This window comes from Megalops cyprinoides, chromosome 7, assembly GCF_013368585.1.
Source record: "Megalops cyprinoides isolate fMegCyp1 chromosome 7, fMegCyp1.pri, whole genome shotgun sequence".
Taxonomy (NCBI): Eukaryota; Metazoa; Chordata; class Actinopteri; order Elopiformes; family Megalopidae; genus Megalops; species Megalops cyprinoides.
In genome coordinates, this window is record NC_050589.1 from 216,559 (window position 1) to 243,983 (window position 27,425).

General features: G+C 49.2%; 1 protein-coding gene across 1 annotated transcript in view; it reads right to left on the reverse strand.

The window, feature by feature from the left end:
- The window catches only part of LOC118780146 (collagen alpha-1(II) chain-like), a 41,316-nt gene extending 17,290 nt beyond the window's left edge, over positions 1–24,026 (reverse strand). Inside the window, 29 exon segments of the mRNA XM_036532473.1 lie at positions 212–265; positions 790–843; positions 1,355–1,453; positions 2,425–2,478; positions 2,690–2,788; positions 3,190–3,243; positions 4,199–4,306; positions 4,839–4,892; positions 5,025–5,123; positions 6,003–6,047; positions 6,406–6,504; positions 7,166–7,219; positions 7,366–7,410; positions 8,137–8,190; positions 8,310–8,354; positions 8,825–8,878; positions 9,195–9,248; positions 9,620–9,673; positions 10,157–10,210; positions 11,682–11,735; positions 12,102–12,146; positions 13,760–13,837; positions 14,284–14,304; positions 14,306–14,395; positions 17,892–17,945; positions 18,032–18,064; positions 18,839–18,871; positions 23,303–23,316; positions 23,933–24,026. Of these exon segments, the coding sequence (XP_036388366.1) occupies positions 212–265; positions 790–843; positions 1,355–1,453; positions 2,425–2,478; positions 2,690–2,788; positions 3,190–3,243; positions 4,199–4,306; positions 4,839–4,892; positions 5,025–5,123; positions 6,003–6,047; positions 6,406–6,504; positions 7,166–7,219; positions 7,366–7,410; positions 8,137–8,190; positions 8,310–8,354; positions 8,825–8,878; positions 9,195–9,248; positions 9,620–9,673; positions 10,157–10,210; positions 11,682–11,735; positions 12,102–12,146; positions 13,760–13,837; positions 14,284–14,304; positions 14,306–14,395; positions 17,892–17,945; positions 18,032–18,064; positions 18,839–18,871; positions 23,303–23,316; positions 23,933–24,026 (1,749 nt within the window).
- Between the last annotated feature and the right edge of the window lie 3,399 nt (positions 24,027–27,425).

Here is a 27,425-nt window from a genome sequence, read left to right on the forward strand (position 1 = left end):
TTTCTCAGAACAGTAACTGTATTCTTCCAGGGTTTAGCCGAAGTTAATTGTCAAAGGTCAGGTCTTCAGGATGTAGACATATTAAATAGATTATATAAGGATACATTTTACAAGTAATGTACAAGTACAAATAAAATGATGTCTGGTGAAAACAGAATCTGTTATTGTAATGAGCATAATTATAATTATGGGGGGGGGGGGGGGGACTCACAGTAGGGCCAGGAGGGCCAGCAGGTCCAGTTTCTCCATCCTTTCCAGGCAAACCCTGCAGGTGGGACGGAGAGACTGCAGGTCACCTCAGGGGCTGCGTGTAGTGTCTCCACAGATGTGTGACATCAGCAAAACCACATGAACCAACAGACTACAAACTTGCACAGAGCCTTAACTTCAAAACAACTGATAACTGTATGGTGGTTAATTTCTCTGTAAGAAAAATTTCAAACATTACACCATTAATATGTTAACTAACCATAAGAGATGGTAACACTTGAGGTGCTAAGCAGAACGCAAGTCTTTCTGACCCTGCAATAAGTTTCATAAATGTGTCTTTCTGAGTCCTCAAGTTGAGAGCAGATTTAGCTCATGTGACCCTGTTCCTCTGTGGCCACTGCTCCTACATTGTACAATCTTTCGGTAGACACATCCATCTGGTAATGAAAGACATAAAATAACAACATATCGACCCTTTGGTAGGCAGTGAATAGCTGCAGGATGTTTTGATTTGCAGGTATATTTATGACATCTTGCATCCTGTCTGTGTTCAGAAGATTAAATAGAGAGGAGACTCACCCTCACACCTGGAGCTCCCACCAGCCCCTTCTCTCCAGCTTTGCCAGGCTCCCCCTGATCACACACAAACATGCAGTACAGCGACATCAGCGCCACAGTGACATCAGGCCACAGTGACATCAGGCCACAGTGACATCAGGCCACAGAGACATCAGGCCACAGTGACATCAGGCCACAGTGACATCAGGCCACAGTGACATCAGGCCACAGAGACATCAGGCCACAGTGACATCAGGCCACAGTGACATCAGGCCACAGAGACATCAGGCCACAGAGACATCAGGCCACAGTGACATCAGGCCACAGTGACATCAGGCCACAGTGACATCAGGCCACAGAGACATCAGGCCACAGCAACTGCAACAGAGTGTGTGCAGCCGAGCATGCTGGGAACTTTCACACTGTCCATTACCATGCAGAACATTCACAATGTGAAATCACCCACAATGCACTGCAATATAACATATGCAAATGATATCCATGTTCCATAAATTTACAGAAAATATGAAAAATGTAAGGAATACTGTAAGCCCTCCCATTGGTTCCTGCACACAGAGTTACTCACGGTGGCTCCTTTGGGTCCTGGGAAGCCCATCACGCCAGGCTGTCCACGGGCTCCCAGGGGTCCAGGCGGCCCAGGGCGACCGTCTGTACCAGCAGCACCCTGTAGGGAGTGAGAGCAGTACCTCAGAGCAGCGCTGAGACTGAGTGTGTGAGTGTGTGTGTGTGTGTGAGAGAGAGCGGGGGTGAGTATGTATGTGTGTGTGTGTGTGTGAGTGTGTGAGAGCGGGGGTGAGTGTGTGTGTGTGTGTGTGTGAGAGCAGGGGTGAGTGTGTGTGTGTGTGTGTGTGTGTGTGTGTGTGTGTGTGTGTGAGAGAGCAGGGGTGAGTGTGTGTGAGTGTGAGAGAGAGCAGGGGTGAGTGAGTGTGTGAGAGCAGGGATGAGTGTGTGCGTGTGTGTGTGTGTGTGTGTGTGAGAGAGAGCAGGGGTGAGTGTGTGTGAGTGTGTGTGTGTGTGTGAGAGCAGGGATGTGTGTGTGTGTGTGTGTGAGAGCAGGGATGAGTGTGTGTCTGTGTGTGTGTGTGTGTGTGTGTGTGTGAGAGCAGCGATGAGTGTGTGTGTGTGTGTGTGTGAGAGCAGGGATGAGTGTGTGTCTGTGTGTGTGTGTGTGTGTGTGTGTGTGTGTGTGAGAGCAGCGATGAGTGTGTGTGTGTGTGTGAGAGCAGGGATGAGTGTGTGTGTGTGTCTGAGTGTGGAGTTTCTGCTGTGAGACTGTAGAATAAGGGGAACAGTTTCAGCTACAATGTAAATGCTAGAGGATGTCTCACTTTTGTTTTCATCTTTTGTAGAGTGTGTAAAGGGGTGTGTGGGGGGGTGTTATAAGTGGAGCAAACAGAACTATTTTAATACGAATGTTCAAAAGTTACAGGAGCAACAGACAGCTGTGTCAGCTAAGCTCTGGTAAGTGCTGTGGGGGTAAAGGTAAATATTTCAAAATCAGCATTTATATCTATTTACATATGTCTCATTCTCACTGTCGATATGCTGCTTTGTCAGAGTCTGGGTTCAGCAGGAGGTGCGGGAGGTGGCAGGAGGTGCGGGAGGTACCAGGGCAGGGATGACAGCTGTACTTACAGTAGGGCCAACTTTGCCTTGAGGACCAGCATCACCAGGGCGACCAGTAAGACCCTGCAAGCCGAGCACAGAGAGATGGATTGATGACTGATGATTGTGACGTTGCAAACAGCAAGACTGGCTATAAGGCAGCACCCACAGCCTGCCTCCTGTCACACTGACCTCAGAAAAGTTCAGTTTCAGCTGCTATCAGAACATCAAAGGTAGCCAGTTACATGTCAGTGTGTGTCTCCCTGTACACGCAGGGTGCTGTGTTGCAGCTCACCCTGGCTCCTGGAAGCCCCGGCTCTCCTGTGCGTCCCGGGTCTCCGTTCGCACCTTTGGGTCCTCCAACACCTGTAGGCCCACGCTCACCTGGGGCGCCCTGTGGGGGGGAGGGGGGGAAAGGGGGGAGACAGAGAAGTGTCCTGAGATGTTGAGGGCGGCCAATGCAGACCGCTTCCTGCACAGTGTAAAGGGTTAACCGAAACACAGCCATTCCAAAGCATGTCTTTCACACAAGCAGTGGGAAAAGCACTGAGAATACACTTCACATGAAGAATCACCAGAGCTGGCTGTGTTAAAAATGCACCCACAATGCACTGGGACACTATTCTGAGTTCAATAAAAAACACTCAGATCAGAATCAGATTAACATGCTTCTATTAAGCAGCATGTTCTTCCGGTGAGCTACAGTGCTCGACTGTGTCATACCTCTTACATTAGTGAAGCTTTAAGAATATAGTGCTTCTCTCTGACTGGCCTTTTAGCAATGACATCACTTACCTTGGTACCAGCCAGTCCATCTTGACCTGGGAAACCACGGTTACCAGGAGCACCCTGGAAACAGAGTCAGCCATCTTGTAACACAGAATCAGTCTCAGACATTGCCTTTGTTATGAATTTATTAGGTATAATATTTTTATGAAACACAAGATATTAATTAATCTTAATACTCAAGTAAAAAGTCGAGTAAAAACATTTTTATGTAGAAGCCTGACTTTCCATGAGATTTCTGACCTCTTATTGTGGACCATCTTAATGTCCAGTCATCTCAGGAAGGGAATTTTGCAGGAAAGAGTAGGGGGAATATCTTATCAAAGGCAGGTAATATGAGATTTCCTGTCAGTCCTGAAGCTAAAGGCGTAGCAGCTTCCTATTTCCACCTCGGACCATTTCAGCCATGTGACCGACCGTGATACGCATTCCTCTAATGCCTGTAACCCCAGCGCGAGGCTTTGAACATCACAGTCAGAGAGGGCGTGGCTTTGAACATCACAGTCAGAGAAGGTGTGGCTTTGCTACATGACATTCAGAGAGGGCGTGGCTTTGAACATCACAGTCAGTGAGGGCGTGGTTTTGCAACATCACAGTCAGTGAGGGCGTGGCTTTGAACATCACAGTCGGTGAGGGCGTGGTTTTGCAACATCACAGTCAGTGAGGGCGTGGCTTTGAACATCACAGTCGGTGAGGGCGTGGCTTTGCAACATCATAGTCAGTGAGGGCGTGGCTTTGAACATCAGTCAGTGAGGGTGTAGCTTTGAACATCATAGTGAGGGTGTAGCTTTGAACATCACAGTGAGGGTGTGGCCTCTCTCTTGTTCGGGTCTGGGTGTTTTCAGAGGCTCACTGGCATGAAGCAGCCAATCAGCAGTGAAGTTCCTGAGGTCTGAATCAGTGTAACTGCTGCTCAGGACAGAAAAGATGGACATTTCAAGCCCTGAATGAGCTTTCAGCTGGTCAGCCAGGTGCTGGAGTCTCAAGTAGCAGGTGTGCGGAGGCGTTGGACACTCACCCTTTCCCCGGGGGGTCCGATGGGCCCCGCGGCGCCTGGCTCACCCCTCGCGCCCCTCTTTCCCTCCTCTCCCGCTGCACCTGGGGCTCCCTGGGGCCCTGCAGGTCCCTGTGTGGGGTGGCCAAACACTTGCCTGATTAGACTTCCCTGAGTGTGACCTCACAGCCCCTCCCCAAACACGACCTCACAGCCCCTCCCCAAACAAGACCTCACAGCCCCTCCCCAAACACGACCTCACAGGCCCCACAGGAAAGATCTTTTTTCTGTCATATTATGTCAATTATATGTGTGGAAGTGTACTTCAGGGTTTTATGTGGAAGTTTACCTCAGAGCACGTGTTAGTGTTGTATTTGGAATGGTATAGTCCTTAGCCTGCATTTTGCATTGCACTTGCATTGATCTCGGCACACGTGTACACACACTTGCAACCTCAGCACTGTGTTTGGTGCTGACGTTTTCTCATGTGTGGTTAGTCCTGTTTGTGCAACTTTCCATGCCACTGTGTTAGATGCACTGAGCTGCTCTTGATAACAGCATCTGCTAAATGCCAGTAATGTGAAATATAACAGGATCAGCTGTTATATTATATATCAAACTGAAGGCTGCCAGCTGACGTCAGGCAGCTCTGATTTGAACTCACATGCTCTCCTTTGGGTCCAGCCTCGCCCTTGAATCCTGGGATACCAGGGTCTCCCTGCAAAGAAGGACAGACAGACAAAGACAGAGGGAGAGATTTGCATGAGAGACATGACCCTGCACCATTCCGGCGCAGATACAGACACAGTGCCAAGCAGCGGGACGCTGAGCAGGGCTGTGGGGACCGTACCTGCAGACCCTTGGGTCCAAGGGGGCCTGTAGCTCCCTGAGGTCCAGGGGGTCCTCTTGGACCAGGGAAACCAGGAGCACCTGCAATACCAGGAGCACCCTGCCGGGGAAGGCAGAGAGAACCAGAGCATCACTCACTCAATAACCTGCCACAACACTGACACTCAGTAACCTCAATAAGAAAAAAGCTAACATTCAGCCCGCTCTTAATCTTCCCGTTACTCAGCTGTATCCCCATCCCAAAACAAGCCTATTTACATCTAATTTAGTTATGACCATATATAAAAATATAAATAATTCAAATTCATTCATCATACTATTATTGTGAATTTAAAATGTATAATAATCTTGAAGAATATTTTATTAATTTTATTCATGTAATTACCATAATCTGGATATGAATGTTGGTCAGTGTTTTATATTTCTGTTTGATTGTAATGTAATAAATGAATGGTGTGTTAAGAGTTACAGTGTACAGAGAGAACATATAGAGCTCAGCTATACAGCTGTACAGAGCTGAGTCACAGCTGTACAGAGCTGAGTCACAGCTATACAGAGATGAGCTGAGTCAGAGCTATACAGCACTACAGGGCTGGCGGAGGGTCAACATGCAGACTGATGCTGCTCTGACCTGCCCTGGTCATCAGCCACATCATGTCAAATGTCAAAGGTCATGGGTCAAAGTGTCCAACGGGCCTGCTCTTTCATATGGAAAAGATGTATCCTTTTAATTAGGGAGGGGCCACGGGGCCCATGTGGAGAGCAGACAGAGCACCTGACGGGAGAGAGGAGTCCTGCACTGAGGCAGAGTGCTGCTGTCTGACCTGCCCCAGCTTCGACGCTGCTCATACAGACAGAGCTAACTGTAGCTTTACAGGTGGGAGAGGAGAGTACTATCGAAGTGTCTGGATATGATTATGAATACAGTTTTATCTTAGTGTATGAGCATGATTATTAATAGACAGAGGTGTACACTTACGGTGGCTCCTTTGGCTCCAGGGATGCCATCAGTGCCGGGGTTTCCCTGCAGAGACACACAAACTCAGTGAGGAGGACTCGCTGCAGCTGTACACCAGCACTGCCTCCCAGCACACTTCACATGCACGTCCCCACTTCCATCACACATATACACAATATTAACAACTTCAATATGCTAGTTATAATTATTCCTGTATTAATGACATTGTGCTTTGATATGGTTGAAGTGTAATGGTAGGTGCCATGAATAAGCTTTGTCCTCCATGTTGACGTTTCACACATGGCTCATTCGGAGGGCACAGATCCCTCACTTACTTATTTTAAGTCCAGAAGCAGCTTCAGCGGTAAGAGCGCAGCGGTGTCAGTGTGTCAGGTAAACGGAGGGATTCTCCTGTTGTACTCACAGCAGCACCAGCGGGGCCGGGAGATCCCGGTGTGCCTGCCTCTCCCCGGGGCCCCTGTGCTCCTTCTGCTCCTCGCACGCCGGTGGGACCTGCTTCACCCTGCGGGGGGAATAAAACTTAATCATAGAAAAAATCCACATGGCTTCTGTGTTCTGGAAACCACGTATTTTTATTACAAGAAAATCACTAGTGTAGTTGTGTTAGGGGTCATTCTGGAAGTGCATCACTGGAAGCCAGATGCATGATGGGATGAAACACAGTCACCCATTCATGTGAAGAATGTGATTGTCATCAGCCCTCCCACTGACTGCCATCAGCCAATCAGAGCAGACTGTGATGCAGCCTGCGAGATGGAAGGAGATCCTCCTCATTTTCCTCTGGATGCTGTAAATGTGATGATGTCTGTATATCCACAAAAGCACAGAGCAGTGCGTGCTGTGCAGTTTGAGCGGGAGCAGGACAGGCTCCGCGCTTTTATACCCCGATTAAAAAGCTAACTCCTCCCCCTCAGCGTTCAGCAGCCGGACAGCGCAGGAAGCTGAGGCTGTGCGCCCATATAAGGAGAAAACAGGAAACTGACTCAGAGGAGAGGAAAGGAGGCTGGTATGATTGGCTCTGATCAGAAGGCTTCCTTACAGTGGCTGATGCACCTGATAGGTTACCATGGTTACTAAACCCCCTCTAGAAAACCTCACTTTTGCTTGAGTGCTTGGCCCCTGGTCTTGTTTTGGGTTCTCTAAAACAGACAGATTTTACACACCTTTGCACCAGGAGCCCCAGGGAATCCAGGCGCTCCTGCAGGACCAACAGGACCCTAAAGAGAGACAGAGAGACAGAGAGACCGAGACGAGGGGAAGAACTGAGTCCATATTCATACAAACAAATTAATCTCATTTATAAGAGAAAGCATGAAAAGAACAGGAAAACATTCATAACCATAATATTTATAATTATACTTACAGGCGGACCAGCAGGGCCAGGCAAACCATCATTTCCACGAGCACCCTGGGAGAGAGAGAGAGAGGGAGAGAGAAAGAGAAAGAGAAAGAGAGAGAGAATGCAGTTTATATATGAACCCACTATGGCTTTTGTGGAGTTTATATATGAAAGAAGTGTAACCTCTGGAATGTGTGTAGATTAATGTGCCTGCAGTTAAAGGAGAGGCTCAGCTCTTCCAGGCTTCTGCACTAAATCCTCTCAGGTGACGAAGTATGCAAAGATGTGCAAAGTGTCTCTTTCTCTGTAATCTGTCTAACTGCCACTCTCACTGCAATCATACAAGTATTACAGAAATGGAAATATATCATAATCAAAATAAAAAGAAAAAATACTGTTCAACTTCAAACTGTTCTATAATGACTGATTAGGGGATGGACAGATGAGGTTTCCAGTGAAGGAATTAAAATGTGCCACAAGGGGGCACTGTAACACCATGCTAAGGGAAACCAAGCGTATGACGTTTGGGAAAGTTATCTGTATGAATGTGAGTGTGGTGACTGAGAGTCTGCAGTATGCTGAAGTGTCAGTCCTGACCGAAAACTGCTCAACTGTCTCAGCACACTTCCAGCATTTCCTGTGAGACAGACAGGAAACAGCCACATGCTGGCTAGGGGGGAACTGGTGAAATCAGGGCACAGATAGCGGATAAAGCCTAGTCACAGGCCCCGTGCCTGAGGTTTGAGTCGGAGCAGTTGTGGGAGAGTGAGGTGTGCTGACGGGGATGACACTCACAGCAGCTCCAGCGGGTCCCGGTCGGCCTCTCTCTCCGGGCAGCCCACGCGGGCCCTGCAGAGACAGAAAGTAGCAGCTTTTCAGCACAGCCTGCTTCTGCGCACAGCCTGCGTTTGTGAGGCTGTTTCTCTCCGTTTGGCTCTGGGTGTGACTGCGTTCTACCTGACACTCACCATGGGTCCCGGAGCACCGTTCTCACCTGGTGCACCTGCCTCACCCTGCAGGGAGAAGACAGCCAGTCAGTGAGAGAAAGACAAGGGGATTGCAGAAGGAGGAGAGAGAGATCAGAGAGAGAGAGGGTCACCACTCCGCATGGTAGCAAAGCAGGCGTGGGCTGAGTCATGTGGTCAGGCCCCCATTGGCCCCAGTGAGGTCAGACTGAGTGTCTGAGAGGAGGCAGCAGTGCTTACAGTGACACGGTGAGCCAGGGTGAGTCAGGGTTTCCCTACATACCTTCCAGTATTAAAACAGCACAGCAAATGCACTGCATTACTGCAAGAAATGTCATCATAATGCTAGGATAATTCATTCAATTCAGATGTAAAATATTTTTCTGAGTCATACAAAAAGGTGCAGAACCTATTAGCCAGGTAGGCTGTGTAGGTCAGAAATTGATGTAATGCAATCAAAACCAAAGGCAAAGCTGCGGGATGATGAGAAAGGTTAGCTGAGCTCCCGAGGGCCTCACCTTAGCGCCTGCAGCTCCACTCTCTCCCTTTGCACCGTCCACACCCGGGTAACCCTGCACACAGACACAGGTGAGAATACGCACATAGGTGTGCAGACTGATAAACACCAATATGAGTAAAGCAGAACACTTATAAACAATAGGTAACATCAGGTGCTAATTTCAGCCTGTATGAGTTCAGTCACTGAGGGCTGCATGGCTTTGTAGACACATCTGACAGACAGGAGGAGAAAAATGATACCAGCCTAGTATAACTGACATGGTTATTTAACCTTAGGATAAAGCAATTACATTAAATCTGCAGGTCTTTCAATGAGAGCTATGTCAATCAATCAATCAATCAACCAATGAATCACTCGGTCTCACTCACTCTGTGGCCTTTGATCCCAGGAAGGCCAGGTGTTCCGGGGAAGCCTCGAGCTCCCTGTGGTCGAAAGAGAGAGAAAAACAGAATTAGCCTCAAATATGAGTCATTCATTCTTTCAATAACTTGAACTTCAATAAAAAACTGCAATAAAATAATTAGAAGAAAAAGAAAAACACTCTTACACCAACCCCTTGAATCTCATCACATTTGGTTATATAATTTTCCAATAAGGAGTAATTACTGAAAGGCAAATGGCTGATTTTGAAACGCTTTAAAAACCTGAAGCATTGCGCCGATGCAAGAACAGAATAATGGAAAAGACACATTTTCCATACCGATTCTGACACGTGTGCCTTTGATATTATTAAACAGCAGGTTACTGCTACATGTTAGTGAGCACTTATTCTGCTCTGGCATCTGGCATTCACCTGAGGCCCTGCTGGGCCCCTCTCCCCTGCTTTGCCAGGTTTGCCAGCTTCACCCTGCAAAAGGAGAGAGAAAAAGAAAAGCAAAAAGAGTGAGAAAGAATATGTGTGTGTGTGTGTGTGTGTGTGTGTGTGTGTGTGTGAGTGTGTGTGAGTGAGTGTGTGTGTGTGTGTGTGTGTGTGTGTGTGTGTGTGTGTGCGTGTGTGTGTGTGTGTGCATATGCGGACGTGTAGCACAGTGATTAAGGAGCAGGACTTGTAACCTGAAAATTGTCAGTTCAGTTCCCCAGTGGGGCACTGCTGCTGTACCCTCGGGTAACGTACTTAACCCATAATTGCCTCAGTAAATATCCAGCTGTATGAAAGGATAACATGTAAAAACCTGTAACTGATGTAAGTTGCTCTGAATAAGAGCGTCTGCAAAACGCCAATAATGTAATGTGTGTGTGTGTTTTTCTCTTCACTGAGGGAGGTGTTGAAGGTGAAATAGGCAGGGTAAGGAGAAAGGTGATGTCATCATCTTTGCATCTGATGACTTACATCATTTCCAGGTTTGCCAGAGGGTCCAGGGGGGCCACGGGGACCAATGGGGCCCTGTTATAAAAGAAAAGAGGAAAATGATTTTGCTGAATACCAGCCTCATTCTGCGCTGAGGAAACACACACACACACACACACACACACACATGCACACACACATGCACGCACGCACACATGCACACGTACGCACACACACACGCGCACGCACGCATGCACACACACACATAATAACATGCGGACATATTTGAAAGCTGTGCAACAGAATTTCTCACACTCTTTAATGGGATAAACCTGAAAATCTGCATCTGTCAGCATTCGGCATCCAGGTGCTACATGACAAGAATTCAATTTTGTAAATGATCATTTCTGACATTTATGAAAACATATTTCCACCCATTCCTCCTCCCTGTGCGCTTGGCTGTTGGCTGTGGTGATTTTCCCACAGTGTGTAGAAGCATGGTAAGATGCAGTTTTACAGGGCGGGGATATCAGTTTATTCACTTTTGACATTTGATATTATTATATTCTCATAGGATGCTGTCCAGCCGTCACAAGGCCCTCGCTGCAGTACTCAGTGGGGACAGTGCGCAGTGAGGGGAGTGCGTAGTGAGGAGAGTGCACTGTGGGGACAGTGCGTAGTGAGGAGAGTACGCAGTGGGGAGAGTATGCGGTGAGGAGAGTATGCAGTGAGTAGAGTGCGCAGTGAGTAGAGTGCGCAGTGAGGAGAGTGTGCAGTGGGGAGAGTATGCGGTGAGGAGAGTGTGCAGTGGGGAGAGTATGCGGTGAGGAGAGTATGCAGTGAGTAGAGTGCGCAGTGAGTAGAGTGTGCAGTGAGTAGAGTGCGCAGTGAGGAGAGTGTGCAGTGAGTAGAGTGCGCAGTGAGTAGAGTGTGCAGTGAGTACAGTGCACAGTGGGGAGAGTGTGCAGTGAGTACAGTGCGCAGTGAGTAGAGTGCACAGTGAGTAGAGTGCGCAGTGAGTAGAGTGCACAGTGAGTAGAGTGCGCAGTGAGGAGAGTGTGCAGTGAGTAGAGTGCACAGTGAGGAGAGTGTGCAGTGAGGAGAGTGTGCAGTGGGGACAGTGTGCAGTGAGGAGAGTGTGCAGTGGAGACAGTGTGCAGTGAGGAGAGTGTGCAGTGGGGACAGTGTGCAGTGAGGAGAGTGTGCAGTGGAGACAGTGTGCAGTGAGGAGAGTGTGCAGTGGGGAGAGTGCGCAGTGGGGACAGTGCACAGTGAGGACAGTGTGCAGTGAGGAGAGTGTGCAGTGGAGACAGTGTGCAGTGAGGAGAGTACGCAGTGAGGACAGTGTGCAGTGGAGAGAATAAGCATTGGGGAGAGTGCACAGTGGAGAGAGTGCGCAGTGAGTACAGAGCACAGTGAGGAGAGTGCGCAGTGGAGAGAGTGCGCAGTGAGTACAGTGTATCAGAGATGAGAACAACGCAGCAGGAGAGGATCCTGCTTCTGTGCAGGATCTGTCAGGATGTGCAGGCACTGCAGTGGTGCATTCTGGGATTTCAGGAACACTTACAGCTGGACCGGGTTCTCCAGCCTCTCCGGGGTTGCCTTGGAAACCTTGTGGACCCTGGAATGGGTAGAATTAGGGATTGAATTAGGGAGGAGGTATGAGGAGGCAGTCAGACGCTGTCTCCTGTAGTGATATCTGTAACAGGGGTTTCATTCACATTACCACACCCACACATATATGCATCATTTTGTCATTGATTGTAATGGATTATAAATTATATGATTTGCTAACATAATTACCATAAATCTTACTGTGCTGGTTTTCACTACAATCATTCCACAGCTGCCAGTCACTTCCATTTAAAGCTTTCAAACCTCAGCATGAATGCTCAGCTATGTGAATATTATTCGTCATGTTTGCTTTACAGCATAAAGGGATGTGCTGAGATGGAAAAACTGTGTGTTACAGAGGGGAGGCGCTTACAGGAGCTCCAGTCGGACCAGGGGGACCACGTGGGCCCATGGGACCCTGAGAGAAAGAAAGAGAGTGAGAGAGAGGGAGAAATGAGGGTAAGACGACAAACACAATCTCAACATACAATCAACTTTCAAGTAAAATTCAACATCTGTGAGAACACATTCACAGACAGGTACACATATGCAACAGATGCACATGTGCTCTGCGACACCTTGCTGTCTGAGTGAGAGAGAGAGGACTGGACCCTCAGAGGGCGAAGAGTAGCAGTGCGGCGGCCGTTCAGAGTTCACACACAGAGCCAGTCACACACAGAGCCAGTCACACAGAGCCAATCACACAGAGCCAATCACACAGAGCCAGTCACACAGAGCCAGTCACACAGAGCCAATCACATAGAGCCAGTCACACAGAGCCAATCACACAGAGCCAGTCACACAGAGCCAGTCACACAGAGCCAATCACACACAGAGCCAGTCACACACAGAGCCAGTCACACAGAGCCAGTCACACAGAGCCAATCACACAGAGCCAATCACACAGAGCCAGTCACACACAGAGCCAGTCACACACAGAGCCAGTCACACAGAGCCAATCACACAGAGCCAATCAAACACAGAGCCAATCACACAGAGCCAGTCACACACAGAGCCAGTCTCACACAGAGCCAATCACACAGAGCCAGTCACACACAGAGCCAGTCACACAGAGCCAGTCACACACAGAGCCAGTCTCACACAGAGCCAGTCACACACAGAGCCAGTCACACAGAGCCAATCACACAGAGCCAATCACACAGAGCCAGTCACACACAGAGCCAGTCACACAGAGCCAGTCACACAGAGCCAGTCACACACAGAGCCAATCACACAGAGCCAGTCACACACAGAGCCAGTCACACACAGAGCCAGTCACACACAGAGCCAGTCACACAGAGCCAGTCACACAGAGCCAATCACACAGAGCCAATCACACAGAGCCAGTCACACACAGAGCCAGTCACACAGAGCCAATCACACAGAGCCAGTCACACACAGAGCCAGTCACACAGAGCCAGTCACACAGAGCCAGTCACACAGAGCCAATCACACAGAGCCAATCACACACGCCGAAGCACCAAAACCATGTGCAGTAAGCGCGGAGTTGGGTAACACAGTAAAGAAGCAAATTACTAAAATCATTCTACAACATGAGTGCAGTTTCCTTCCTTTGTATCGTTTATTGCAGCTGCCCCTCAGGCAGGTCATTTTGTCTTTTGCAAGGTCTGAACAATACTGTAATTTTGTGATGTTATACAAATATCAGTATTTTCTCTGTAATAACAAATTGGTTTAATAATAGCCATTGGTGGGCAGTATGGCAGAGCTGTTTGGGAGTTTCCTTATCGTGCGTACTTTTTCAGTCCCAAGATGACTAATTCTGCGACACTTTTGGAGCTGTATATACTACCAACAATACACACTTTCACCACTGTCTCACGCCAGGCAGAAGAAACCTGGCAACGCTTTCATCACTAACACCCCCCGCTGCCCCCCCCCCCCCCCCCAGCCCCAACACCCCCGCTGTGAGACCGGCCCACACTGCAGCTGCAGGGAATTTGGTCCTCAGGTAAACAGGTGTGCCCTGACTGACGGAAAGGTGAGGCTACGCTAACAGCCAGGCCTCACCATGGGTCCCTGCATCACGCCCATCCCAGCAGATCCTGCCTTCTCATCAAATCCACCGGCCATCTGAGCAGCAAAGTTCTGCAAAAATACAAAGGCATACATTAGCATACCTTAGCATTACAGGCAATTAACAGCAAGTAGCATTTAGTACCAATCAATTAGCAACATTAGCACCCATTGGCACCCAGTACCCAGGCTGCTCCATTACTGCTCCAGCCTGATCCAGTCCTAACTCACTCAGGTGCTGTGCAACCTTCCTGCTGACATCACACTAACTGACAGGTGAGGTCAGTACAGTACAGTCCTGTCTAAGTCTCCCACTCCACCCCCTCTCCACCCCCACTCCCCCTCCGCCTTCCTCTCCACCCCCACTCCCATCCCCCCCACTCCTCTCCACTCCCATCCCCCCCCCACTCCCCCCACTCCCTCTCCACTCCCACTCCCACTCCGCCTTCCTCTCCACCCCCCCCCCCCACTCCCCCCCTCTCCCATCCCCCCCACTCCCTCTCCACCTCTACACTTACTCCACCGAGTCCTGGGGGTGCGTTTGGTCCGGGGGGGGCCGGGGGGTCCAGGGGGGCCGGGGTTTCCTGGGGTACCAGGTTCTCCATCTCTGCCTCGGGGGCCAGGAGTTCCCTGAGAGGGAGGTGCTGTTTCGTCACTGTTTATCTGGCTGTTGTTATTGTTCAGGTTAGATTCTGTCAGCAGCCTCTCCACAGACACACAGTCCACAGAACACTCCACACCTGCAAACACACCTGTGCGGACGCGGCCACATTCTGCTCTTCATTTATTGGTTGAAACATAATGCTGGAAGGTTGAGGTGCAATATTTTTAAACAATAATACTGAGTCAATTACACTGTGCTTGCCAATAAATCACCTAAATAGCAGACTTGATTTGACTGGTCAACCAAAGAGTCTTCTAACAGGCATATTGGAAAACGTATCTGCATTCAAACCAAGACAGAATATTTTTGTTTTTATGGCATGGAGCATCATGCCATGTCAGCCAGGTAAACACAGGTGAGTCTAATCATGACAGATATTGATGAAACATCAACCAGCCAGTCAGGCAGTCAGTTATGCATGATTTAAAACACTTTAAACAAACACAGGGGCTGTCTAAAGCAGCACAGTGATGAGGACACTGTGATGAAGTTAGTGTGCTCTTTTGGTTCGGACTGCAGATAGAAATCCAGACAGGTCAAAGTCTTTGGAACAATGTCATTTTATTTTTTTCATTTATGACACTATTTTCAGGAAGCTGTGAGCTGGAGAGAGGACAGCCCTGTAGGGCTTTGTGTCACCTGCACTGTGATTATGCCCTGATCTTCCTGAAACATTCCTGCATCTGCCCCTAACATGCCTGTATCTGCCCCTAACATGCCTGTATCTGCCCCTAACATGCCTGTATCTGCCCCTAACATGCCTGCATCTGCCCCTAACATGCCTGCATCTGCCCCTAACATGCCAATGACCTGCAAAATATGCTCAAATCAAACCTGAAACAACAGACAGACTGTATCCCACACTGTATCCCTCACTGTATCCCACACTGTATCCCTCACTGTATCCCACACTGCAGCCCCACACTGTAGCCCTACACTGTATCCCACACTGTATCCCACACTGCAGCCCCACACTGTATCCCACACTGTATCCCACACTGCAGCCCCACACTGTAGCCCTACACTGTATCCCACACTGCAGCCCTACACTGCAGCCCTACACTGTAGCCCTACACTGTATCCCACACTGCAGTCCTACACTGTATCCCACACTGTATCCCTACACTGCAGCCCCACACTGTATCCCACACTGCAGCCCTACACTGTATCCCTACACTGTATCCCACACTGTATCCCACACTGCAGCCCCACACTGTATCCCACACTGCAGCCCTACACTGCAGCCCCAAACTGTATCCCACACTGCAGCCCTACACTGCAGCCCTACACTGTATCCCACACTGTATCCCACACTGTATCCCACACTGCAGCCCCACACTGTATCCCACACTGTATCCCACACTGCAGCCCTACACTGCAGCCCTACACTGTATCCCACACTGCAGCCCCACACTGTATCCCACACTGCAGCCCTACACTGTATCCCACACTGCAGCCCCACACTGTATCCCACACTGCAGCCCTACACTGTATCCCACACTGTATCCCACACTGCAGCCCTACACTGTATCCCACACTGCAGCCCTACACTGTATCCCACACTGTATCCCACACTGCAGCCCTACACTGCAGCCCTACACTGTATCCCACACTGTATCCCACACTGTATCCCACACTGCAGCCCTACACTGTATCCCACACTGCAGCCCTACACTGTATCCCACACTGCAGCCCCACACTGTATCCCACACTGCAGCCCTACACTGTATCCCACACTGCAGCCCTACACTGTATCCCACACTGCAGCCCCACACTGTATCCCACACTGCAGCCCCACGCTGTATCCCACACTGTATCCCACACTGCAGCCCTATACTGCAGCCCTACACTGTATCCCACACTGTATCCCACACTGCAGCCCCACACTGCAGCCCTACACTGTATCCCACACTGCAGCCCTACACTGTATCCCACACTGCAGCCCCACACTGCAGCCCTACACTGTATCCCACACTGTCTGGGGTCCCAAAGACAAGCATTAATGCTGGTGGGTAGAATTTGAAAGAAAATACAGAATTTGTCTGCATTGGTAGTAGCAAACATGAGCCATCAGGGGCAGCACTCAATTTTCATTAACAAGGTGCCCATGAATTGAATTGAGAAGCTGTCTAGGATCTGACAATGGGACTTGGCCCTTTCAGTTTACTATAGCTTACAGGATGCATAACTGTATAAATAGAGTTACTATAAATATGTATGATATCTATATAATGTGTCTAAGATGTTAAAGTTCATATATATACTGCACGTAGACTCTACTACATTTATCTTAAAATCCTAAAAAATATTTGTTCAGGATATATGTGGTTATATTCTTATATATTTGTCCAAGATGTATGTGGTTATACTCTTGCCCTGTAATGCAGAGGACAATTTTACTTTGAATTAATTTACATGTGTAATTGATAATATACATATTTTTACAATAATGTAGACATATTTACATAGCATTGTGATATTTATATTTTAACATATAGACATTTGCATAAAGGAGCCCAAAACCAGCCAACAGCACCAGTGTGCAAATACTGCAAATACTCAGCTTACTGACAGTCAGAGGACTCATCTGATACTGTCAGTATTCAGCTTACTGTGACCCTCAGCCTCCGCTCATACTCTGACACACAGCTTTAAACGATAGAAAGGGATAGCGCATAACATGTAAGCGCAGATTACTCTCTCTGAGTAAGAGCACCTGCTAAAATAATAATGTTCTGTGTGAAAGGTCATCTTTCTAAAGCTGTGATGGACACTGTCACTGATGCAGGGTCTGATACATTACAGACTCTCCATTGATGAATTTCCCACAATTCCATGTTGTGCTGTTGATCACAGAGGGCTCACTCTGTCTTGCACACACACAGTGTTGCAGAGCACTGTACAGCACTGGTGGGAAGAGAACAGCACGCAGGTGGCCAGGCAGTTCCAGCACACGTCTCTCAGGAAGCAGGACGGTTACTGCACTGATCACATTGCAGTGGCAGTGAAATCAGTGGCTCCAGCACACGTCTCTCAGGAAGCAGGACGGTTACTGCACTGATCACATTGCAGTGGCAGTGAAATCCGTGGCTGTCCTGTCACACACTTCCCCTTCATTGCTCTTCATGAGGAAACAATGAATCAAACTTTAACCTGACAAAGGCAGGACATTTTCAGTGTTAATTACAGTGAGCTGAGTATCTGTACAGAAAAAGTATTTCACAGTATTTCACATGCCAAATTCTGCTACAGGTACAGACACAGGCCAGTGTTAGAGGTACAGACACAGAGACCACCATTAGAGCTACAGACACAGAGCCTAGCGTTAGACACACAGACACAGAGCCCAGTGTTAGACACACAGACACAGAGACTAGTGTTAGAGCTACAGACACAGAGCCCAGTGTTAGACACACAGACACAGAGCCCAGTGTTAGACACACAGACACAGTGATATCTCACCTTCTCTCCCCTGTCACCCCTTGGTCCGCGGGCTCCCTGTTCCCCAGGAGGGCCCTGTAAGCACAGATATGATGCTGAGCATCTCTCCTGTCAATCAGAACTCACTCCAAACACAATCAACCTGAAACAGGAGCGCCTACCATGGGGCCTGCTGGTCCATGCGGTCCTACCACCTGGGAAAGAACATGAGAGAAAGATCCGCTCAGCTAACAATGCTAACAGCAACATGGAGGTGACACTTTATGTCTGCTAACGGATGATCTACTGTAATCTAACAGGAGAGGATCACTGATCTACTGTCAGAGAGAGGATGCTAACTTATCCTCCTCTTTCTTACACATGTTTGGTCCTTTTTGCTTCCTGTTGGCAGTGTACACCGCACTGGGTTCGCTGCCTCCCTGCATCATGTGGAAGCAGGTATGAATCCCGCTAACCTGTCCTCCCTGCCTGACCCACTGTCACACTCTCACCCTCCCCGCCTGACTCACACTCTCACCCTCCCCACCTGACCCACTGAGACACTCTCGCCCTCCCCGTCTGACTCACACTCTCGCCCTCCCCGCCTGACCCACTGAGACACTCTCGCCCTCCCCGCCTGACTCACATTCTCACCCTCCCCACCTGACCCACTGAGACACTCTCGCCCTCCCCGTCTGACTCACATTCTCACCCTCCCCGTCTGACTCACACTCTCACCCTCCCCGTCTGACTCACATTCTCACCCTCCCCACCTGACCCACTGTCACACTCTCACCCTCCGCGCCTGACTCACACTCTCACACTCCCAGTAACAACAGTAAGGGAGATCAATATTCTGCCACATGTTAATTCATACAATTAATCCATTTGAATCAAGGCGTCTACAACACACTATCATGAAAATATTAACGATTGACAGATCTGCAAAGGAAGATTCTAGATGGCATTCAATCAGAGCGTAGACTCACATCTGTGATGGCACCTGGTTCTCCTTTCTGTCCCTGTTCATAAAAGCAACAGGAACATTGTTCATTTTCTGTATCTAAATATGACAACACAAAAAATATAAGAGCGCTTCTCCCATGTAAAGAAACAAAACAATACATATGTTTCTTTACTGAGACAACTACAACACAATATAATTTATCATGGATTTTAGATTAAACAAACACTAACATATAACCACGACACACATTACGTAAATGGGAATTTAGAATAAGCATCAGCTCTATCCATTTTCACAGTAACTGGAGGGCCCTGAAGTCTAAATATATTTCCAGGTGTTTTGGTGTTAACACAGATTCACAGCTGTTGCTTTGTTGGAGGGATGAATCAATCCTCTTTGATTCTCTGCACATTTTCGGATCAAATGCAACATCTGATTTTTACACTAAATAAGAGCATCGCTTACAGCACAGAACAAATCTAAGACCTTCCTCATCCCGCTCTGACTGCGGCACACAGTGAGTAACTGCAGTTTGCTACAGGTCTAAGTGGCAAAAAGAAAACAACATGCGACTTCAATCACATGGCAAAGAAGTACAGTATCCATATATAAAGATTCCTCTTTGAATGTGGGATTTCTCTGTCCCTTTGGTTACATGCAACCCCAAAAGAAGAGGGAGACAGACAGTCTGAGGCAGAAAGAAAGAGAATATACAATCAAACATTATCTCACCTTTGCACTAGCCGGTCCTATTGTTGGAGGTACAGAAAAGTCAAGAAAAGAGGATAATCATTAGACATGAATACATGAATACAGAAGCCATGGGTGTTCTGCTGCTCCACCTCTGACTGAGGGGTAAAAGGATGAGGGGAATGGATGAACACATTAATGTAAACAGAAAAACGCAGTTTGAAGTCAACAACTTTCGTCCCCAACTATCGTCATTTAACAGATGATCTCATCCAGATCAAAATACATAGGTTACAATTTTTACATGTTATCCATTTATACAGCTGGATATTTACTGAAGCAATCCTGGGTTAAGTACCTTACCCAAGGGTACAGCAGCAGTGTCCCAGCAGGGAATTGAACCAGCAACCTTTCAGTTATGAGCTCTACTCATTTCCACTACACCACACTGCCACCCAAACAGTCCAAATACAGTCTGAACTGCAGTCTAAAAACAACAACCCAACAGTCTGAGTTCACACCAACTGAGACCCTTTTCCAGATCAGGGTAAGGTTTTTGCACCACAGGCCCTTTCAGAGGTAAAGCCGTTTGGGGGGGAGAGCAGGACAGGAGCCCGTGGAGCTCATGCTTTTCACAGCGAAAGAGTGTGTTTCACTCTGGCTTTTCTTTATTTCTGCATGGTTTTGTTTATACAGTAGCGCAGTGTCTGCACCCACAGGTACGGGCTGCACGTCTGTGTGGCTTTGCAGTGCCAGGGCTGTTTCTCATCTTATTTCCGCAGGTGAGAATAAGTGACAGATGCCCCCTGGGGGGCAGATGGAGCAGCGCTCTCCGAATGGGAGCTCTGCATGTGGGAAGTCCCTGTCACACAGGCCACTCCCCCTCAAACAGGCCCCCCTCATACAGGACCCTCCCCCTCACACAGGAACCTCCCCCTCACACAGGCCCCTTCCTCTCATACAGCCCCCCTCACACAGGCCACTCCCCCTCACACAACCCCCCCCCCCCCCCCCCCCATACAGCTCCCTCCCCTCACAGGCCCCTCCCCCTCACACAGGCCGCTCCCCCTCACACAGGCCCCTCCCTACATGCATACAGGCACACACAGCCGCCTGGCCCTGCTGCACAGGTCCACCAGGGGGCGCACAGGTAGAGCCAGTGGGAGAAGTAGGACAAGGGTGGGGTACAGGTAGGAGATGGAGGGAGAGACACAAGTGATCACGGCTGCACAGTGCTCACACACTCACATTCACACACCCAATTACCCATTCACTCTCTCACTCATTCACTCACCTACTAACACATTCACTCTATCACTCACATCCACCCACTCATTCATATACCTACTAACACATTCACCCTGTCACTCACACACCTACTAATGCAGTCACTCTCTCACTCATTCATATACCTACTGACACATTCACCCTGTCACTCACACACCTACTAATGCAGTCACTCTCTCACTCACTCATTCATATACCTACTAACACATTCACCCTGTCACTCACACACCTACTAATGCAGTCACTCTCTCTCACTCATTCATATACCTACTAACACATTCACCCTGTCACTCACACACCTACTAATGCAGTCACTCTCTCACTCATTCATATACCTACTGACACATTCACCCTGTCAGACACACTCTGTCACTCTCTCACTCACTAACAGCTGCTCCACACACTGTTTGCCCCCCCCCCCCCCCACTGTTACGGCCTCAGCTGCTGTTATCGACAGAATGGTGATTTGCCCGAATCTGTGATCACACTTGCAATTTCCACTTCTCACCACTGGGCAGCAGTGAAGACAGTATCTCTCAATTCTGCCGAAATACTTCATCACAAGGGACAAAAGCATCATTGTGAAACTCAGTTCCTGTTCGGCCAGCAAAGTTTCCTAGAATCTGCCTCGTGCCCATTTTATCTGGTTCGTTTGGTCAGCGAACCCCCCATGTCGCCAGCCCCCCCCCCTGACTGAGCGCTGCCCTGATATCTGCATGTGTCGCCAGCCCCCCCTGACTGAGCGCTGCCCTGATATCTGCATGTGTCGCCAGCCCCCCCCCCTGACTGAGCGCTGCCCTGATATCTGCATGTGTCGCCAGCCCCCCCTGACTGAGCGCTGCCCTGATATCTGCATGTGTCGCCAGCCCCCCCTGACTGAGCGCTGCCCTGATATCTGCATGTGTCGCCAGCCCCCCCCCCCCCCCCCCCCCCCCCGACTGAGCGCTGCCCTGATATCTGCATGTGTCGCCAGCCCCCCCCCCCCCCCCCCCCCGACTGAGCGCTGCCCTGATATCTGCATCTGACGCCTGAAATAGCTGACAGCTGGGGACGAAATTCGACGAATACCGCTAAGAAACGACTTACACATGCACGCAGGGCAAAAGCGCAGTGCCGCTCACGTTAAAAGGAAGCCATGTAAGGCTGAGAGGCCAGACTAGAGACTGTATTCCTTTGTGGGGAAAGTTAGCGCTTGGTGACCTAGCAAACCTCAGTGCGTATGAATAGCGGTCTGTTGATCATGGTAAGACATCATTAATCACGGCTGATTTCCGTCGCTCCTCACGCCGCTAAAGCTCGGCACAGACAGCAGAATAAACAGCTTTAATCAGATATATTTGCGCGGCGCGGCGGTGATGGGCTTCGGCGCTGTGAGGGCTGAAGGTGTGAGTTTTATCCGCACCCGCGTTGTTCGCAGAAATAAAACTCAGAACTAGCTGGTATCCGCGATCAGAGGACATTGCAACAAAACAGAAAGGTGATTCTGTAAACATTCATCACTACTTATTTACTGCCGTTGCCTGTCATTACACGCCTATTCTCCGCATTACAGAGTTTCAGTAACTTTGAAGCCAATTCCGTCCATCCTTACTATATATCTAGATTTCTGTCATCGCTGAGTCTGATTGGCCAGAGATCCTGTATTTTTATTGACGAATGAGGATGAAGAAAAAGGCAAGTCGCAGGTTTTCTAATGCTGCAGTTGAAAGGAATTTCCTATTCGACTAGTTCCCTGCTGCAATGTAGACTGTTACTAAGTGCCCCGCCAGCCCCTCCCAGCCCGGCGAGCCGATGTCCGTCGCTTCGCACTGCCGATCCGCTGCTCATGCGCCCTGCGCGCCTGCAGTAGCGTGTGTTTCTGCCTGTGTCCCCTCACCCTGACCTCCCACCGAACTCCTCACACACCTTCATGTCATTTAAAGCCAAACTGACATTCTAACCTGTTTCTTGTTAAGCCACTTGAAGCTGGTTTCCCTCGGTCGCCTTGTCGCTATTAGACGCAGTTGACGGTCCCAGCCGCCGTGCAGTCCAGAGCGCACAGGAACAGGTCAGTAGCCGTCCTTACCCATCGCCTATTTCTGCGGCACTCCACTATGCGCGCCACTGTTGCACAGCTATGCACTGTCTGTCCTCACTAGGATAGACTACTCCTGCTATATCCCTCACAGCACGGTATGTAGACTCCATGAGCTAAACGGTCATATTGTCGGCTGTTTCTCCGCCAGCATCTCCGGATTTGCGCCTATACACAAACTTATTGCAACAGAATGCCAGCGCGAAGCTCCAACAGCTGACGCTCGTCCTTCACCCTATCAGGTAGGTTTCATGAAACCAGTCCAGGTTTATCTGATGAAAAAAGCAACGCGTGCACAGATTGCGGAATGGCTGCAAAAGTAACCACCGAACAGCTGTCAACGACAAAAGCCCTCACATCATAACTAATAGCCTATCTATCAATCATTCTATGTGCAGATGACATAAGCAATGCATGTCCAAAGTTTTCATACACAGCATAACCAATTTCTCCATGCTGTCACTCCCTGTAATCCGCACAATTAAAAAACTCCCACTTTTTCTCAGGCACGGGGCTCCCGTCCTTTCATTGTGCATCTGTCCCCAGCAGAACCGGAGGAGGCGAGTGCGCCTGCGTAAGAATTCCACACTTCATTCAGGCTGCGCGGCTACCTGCAGTCTGCGGGCTGTCAGCGTATTTCAGCACACGTTTTTACAGTTTCACATCTTGTGTAAAAACATGACTAACATGGAAATTGTTTCAGGTGTAATATGGCCAATGATAAGTACACAATTCCTTTGGGTGTATCAACAAAACTTTCTTAACTTTCACACATCAGAAAATGTGTTCTCCAAAACGTATAAATGGAATATATCCAAAACGATTATTTGAACGTACTTAAAAGTAACCAGTTCTCGTACAAACGGCCAGCATCCATAACCAAGCCAAAAAAGCGCGAATATCATACAACTCAGACTTCAAAGTTGCTGATCTCTGAAACCCAAATCATATGAGCGTATGGAAGCATTGGTCATTCAAACTAGAACTAAACGTATTCTGAACTGTATTAAAGAATTAAAAACATAAAAAATAAAATACAAAACAAAACAAAAGATAGCAACTTACGGTTATTCGCTTCCTGACAATTGACAAAGGCTATTAAAATGACTTGAGCTGCTGCAAGTAGCAGAACAGTCCTGGAATCCGCGAAGATGAACATGTCTAAATGTCAGACATGCAGAAGTCTAGGGGAAGGAAGAGGTAGGAGGACGGAGTGCAGCCGGCGCTCTGCTCAGTGTGTGTGTTCCCAGTAAGAACCGAACCATGCAATCACCCTTCCAAAATCGACGGGGATCCAGCGGGACGGCCCTGCAGATACTCCGCACCCGCCGCTCCCGGGAAGCAGCGCTGTTATATGCCTGCTCTCCCTTCATCCAAACTTCGTATATTCACAAATCGCAGTCCTCCCCCGGCCCAGCCCCTACCCCCAGCCGAAGTGAAACCCGAGCCTCGTCTCCCTCCCTTTCTGTCTCCCAAAAGTCTCTCAGTCCCCTCCTTTTGCGCAGTCAGGCACCGGGGTGCCCAAAGTTTCCTCCAATTTTTTAACACCCACCCATTTCCTTTCTGCTGTACCTCCCGCCGTCCGGCCGAGAGTCTGTCGTAGCTGTATTTCAACTGAACACCCACTTCATTAAAATAAACCATGTTTATAAATCTCCTCAAAGTCCTGTTAAGCATATTCTCTCCTTTAAATCAAGCCCCAACTCTCATTTAATTTCAGAATGCAGTGCATAGTTAAATCTTAACACAACCCTGTAGCATCTAAGATGTATCTTGCCAGTAGTCGTGATATAGGTTTGTGTTCCTGAAAATGTATGTTTCATTCAGGCTGTATTAAGCAAGAATCTTTCGAGAACCGTGCGAGAAGCGCCGGTATGAAGTCGTGTAAGCGCAAATCAAGGACATGCTGGAGATGTCTTCAGCGAAGAACACGTTACAAAACATATAAATACATTTAAGGAAATTTCCTCGGCTGTTGAAATGTTAATTTAAAGAAAGACTGGTAACTGTGATGGATGGAAAACCTACTACTAAGCAGACTGAACAAGTCCTGCTGAATTTGTTATTTGTCTTAACGATAAGAGCTGTTGATCGATATTTATAAAGGCCTACTCGTGATTTATGCATGAACGTCTTTTTAGATGGGAAACCCTCTACTTTCGAAAGTGAGTTAGACTACCTTCTCTGAAAAAAAAACTTTTGTTCAGAAAAGGACACGTTTCCTTTTAACACGGTTAGACTCTGTCGTTACTTATTATCTTTTATGTCCTCATGCCAAAGTGAGAAAAATGCGCAGCACAGGGGACATCAATCTGTATGTCTCGGTCTGCTGGTGCAATTCTGTGGAAATACATTAAATACAGAGTCTTATGAAGGCCTTCGGTTTTTGTAATCAATCATTTTTAATGCTATACCTTAGAAACTGCTGCTCTACTTACAGTATAGTGTAAGTGAAGTGCCTCACCTTCTCAGCAGTGGCAGACATGGGGAGAGGGGCAAATCTGTAACTGGCTGTGGCAGAAATGATTGACAGGGATATGTGATATCTGCAGAGGGAGATGCCAGGATCTGTTTGACTTGATTGGCTGACTCAGCTGTCAATCACACAGCAGGTGTAAGAGTGGCGATTGCTTGTGCTGTATATAAGCTTAGTAAAGTGCTGCACTCAGCCAGAGAGTGAAGAACTGAAGAGGAGCTCTCTGACATGAGGAACCAACTGCACCCCTCCCCACTGCACCCCTCCCACTGCAGGACTAACCCCTCCCCACTGCACCCCTCCTACTGTACCCCTCCCCACTGCACCCCTCCCACTGCAGGACTAACCCCTCCCCACTGCACCCCTCCTACTGTACCCCTCCCCACTGTACCCCTCCCACTGCAGGACTAACCCCTCCCCACTGCACCCCTCCTACTGCACCCCTCCCCACTGCACCCCTCCTACTGCACCCCTCCCCACTGCAGGACTAACCCCTCCCCACTGCACCCCTCCTACTGTACCCCTCCCCACTGTACCCCTCCCACTGCAGGACTAACCCCTCCCCACTGCACCCCTCCTACTGCACCCCTCCCCACTGCACCCCTCCTACTGCACCCCTCCCCACTGCAGGACTAACCCCTCCCCACTGCACCCCTCCTACTGTACCCCTCCCCACTGCACCCCTCCTACTGCACCCCTCCCCACTGCACCCCTCCTACTGTACCCCTCCCCACTGCACCCCTCCCACTGCAGGACTAACCCCTCCCCACTGCACCCCTCCTACTGCACCCCTCCCCACTGCAGGACTAACCCCTCCCCACTGCAGGACTAACCCCTCCCTACTGCAGGACTAACCCCTCCCCACTGCACCCCTCCCTACTACAGGACTAACCCCTCCCCACTGCACCCCTCCCTACTGCAGGACTAACCCCTCCTACTGCACCCTTCCTACTGTAGGACTAACCCCTCCTACTGCAGGACTAAGCCCTCCCCACTGCAGGACTAACCCCTCCTACTGCACCCCTCTGCACTGCAGAACCAAAAGCCCCCCGCCCCCCGCTATAAGATCACCACGGCAACGTAGAACCAGCATCAGAATCAGGCATGGATGGGAGGCTTCACTCAGAGGTTACCGTGGTTACAGGACCTGGGCAATGCTGTCACAAATAAAAAAATGTAAGTAAAAAATAATCAGATCCTAATGGATCTTCCTGATCAGGTATGGGCACTGGGTCAGGTGCATCTCTCTTTATCGCTGTGACCTGCTGTGACCAGCTGTGACCCGCTGTGACCCGCTGTGACCCGCTGTGACCCGCTGTGACCCACTGTGTGCTGCTGTGACCCGCTGTGACCCGCTGTGACCCGCTGTGACCCACTGTGTGCCGTCTCACAGCAGATTATATGCTGGGACACTGCTGCTGTACCCTTGGTTAAGGTACTTAACCCAGGACTGCCTCAGTAAATATCCAGCTGTATAAATGGATAACATGTAAAAATTATAACCTATGTAAGTCGCTCTGGGTAAGAGCGTCTGCTAAATGGCAATAATGTAATGTGCTGTAATAACTTAGACTGTAATTCTGGCACATACTGCCGGTCTCTTATTTACGCATCACTGCAGTGACTGATGTGAGCTGCATGGCTGGCGGTGTGTCGCGCTCAGATGCGCCTCCTCATGCAGGGACGGAACAGAAGGAGGTGTTTTTCAATGGCACAGCTGTCTGTGTGCGATGGGAAGAACACCAACTCCTCCGGGATCTCTGCTGCTTGCAGAGTGAGGACTAAAAGACAGCACCTCCGTCATCACAGTTTCCCCATCACTCTGCTGCTGTGGTGCTTTAGTTTGCTCCATAGGGAAGAGCACCCCCCCTGTGCAGAAGAGCACCCCCCCTGTGCAGAAGAGCACCCCCCCTGTGCAGAAGAGCACCCTGTGCAGAAGAGCACCCCCCCTGTGCAGAAGAGCCCCCCCTGTGCAGAAGAGCACCCTGTGCAGAAGAGCACCCTGTGCAGAAGAGCACCCCCCCTGTGCAGAAGAGCCCCCCCTGTGCAGAAGAGCACCCCCCCTGTGCAGAAGAGCCCCCC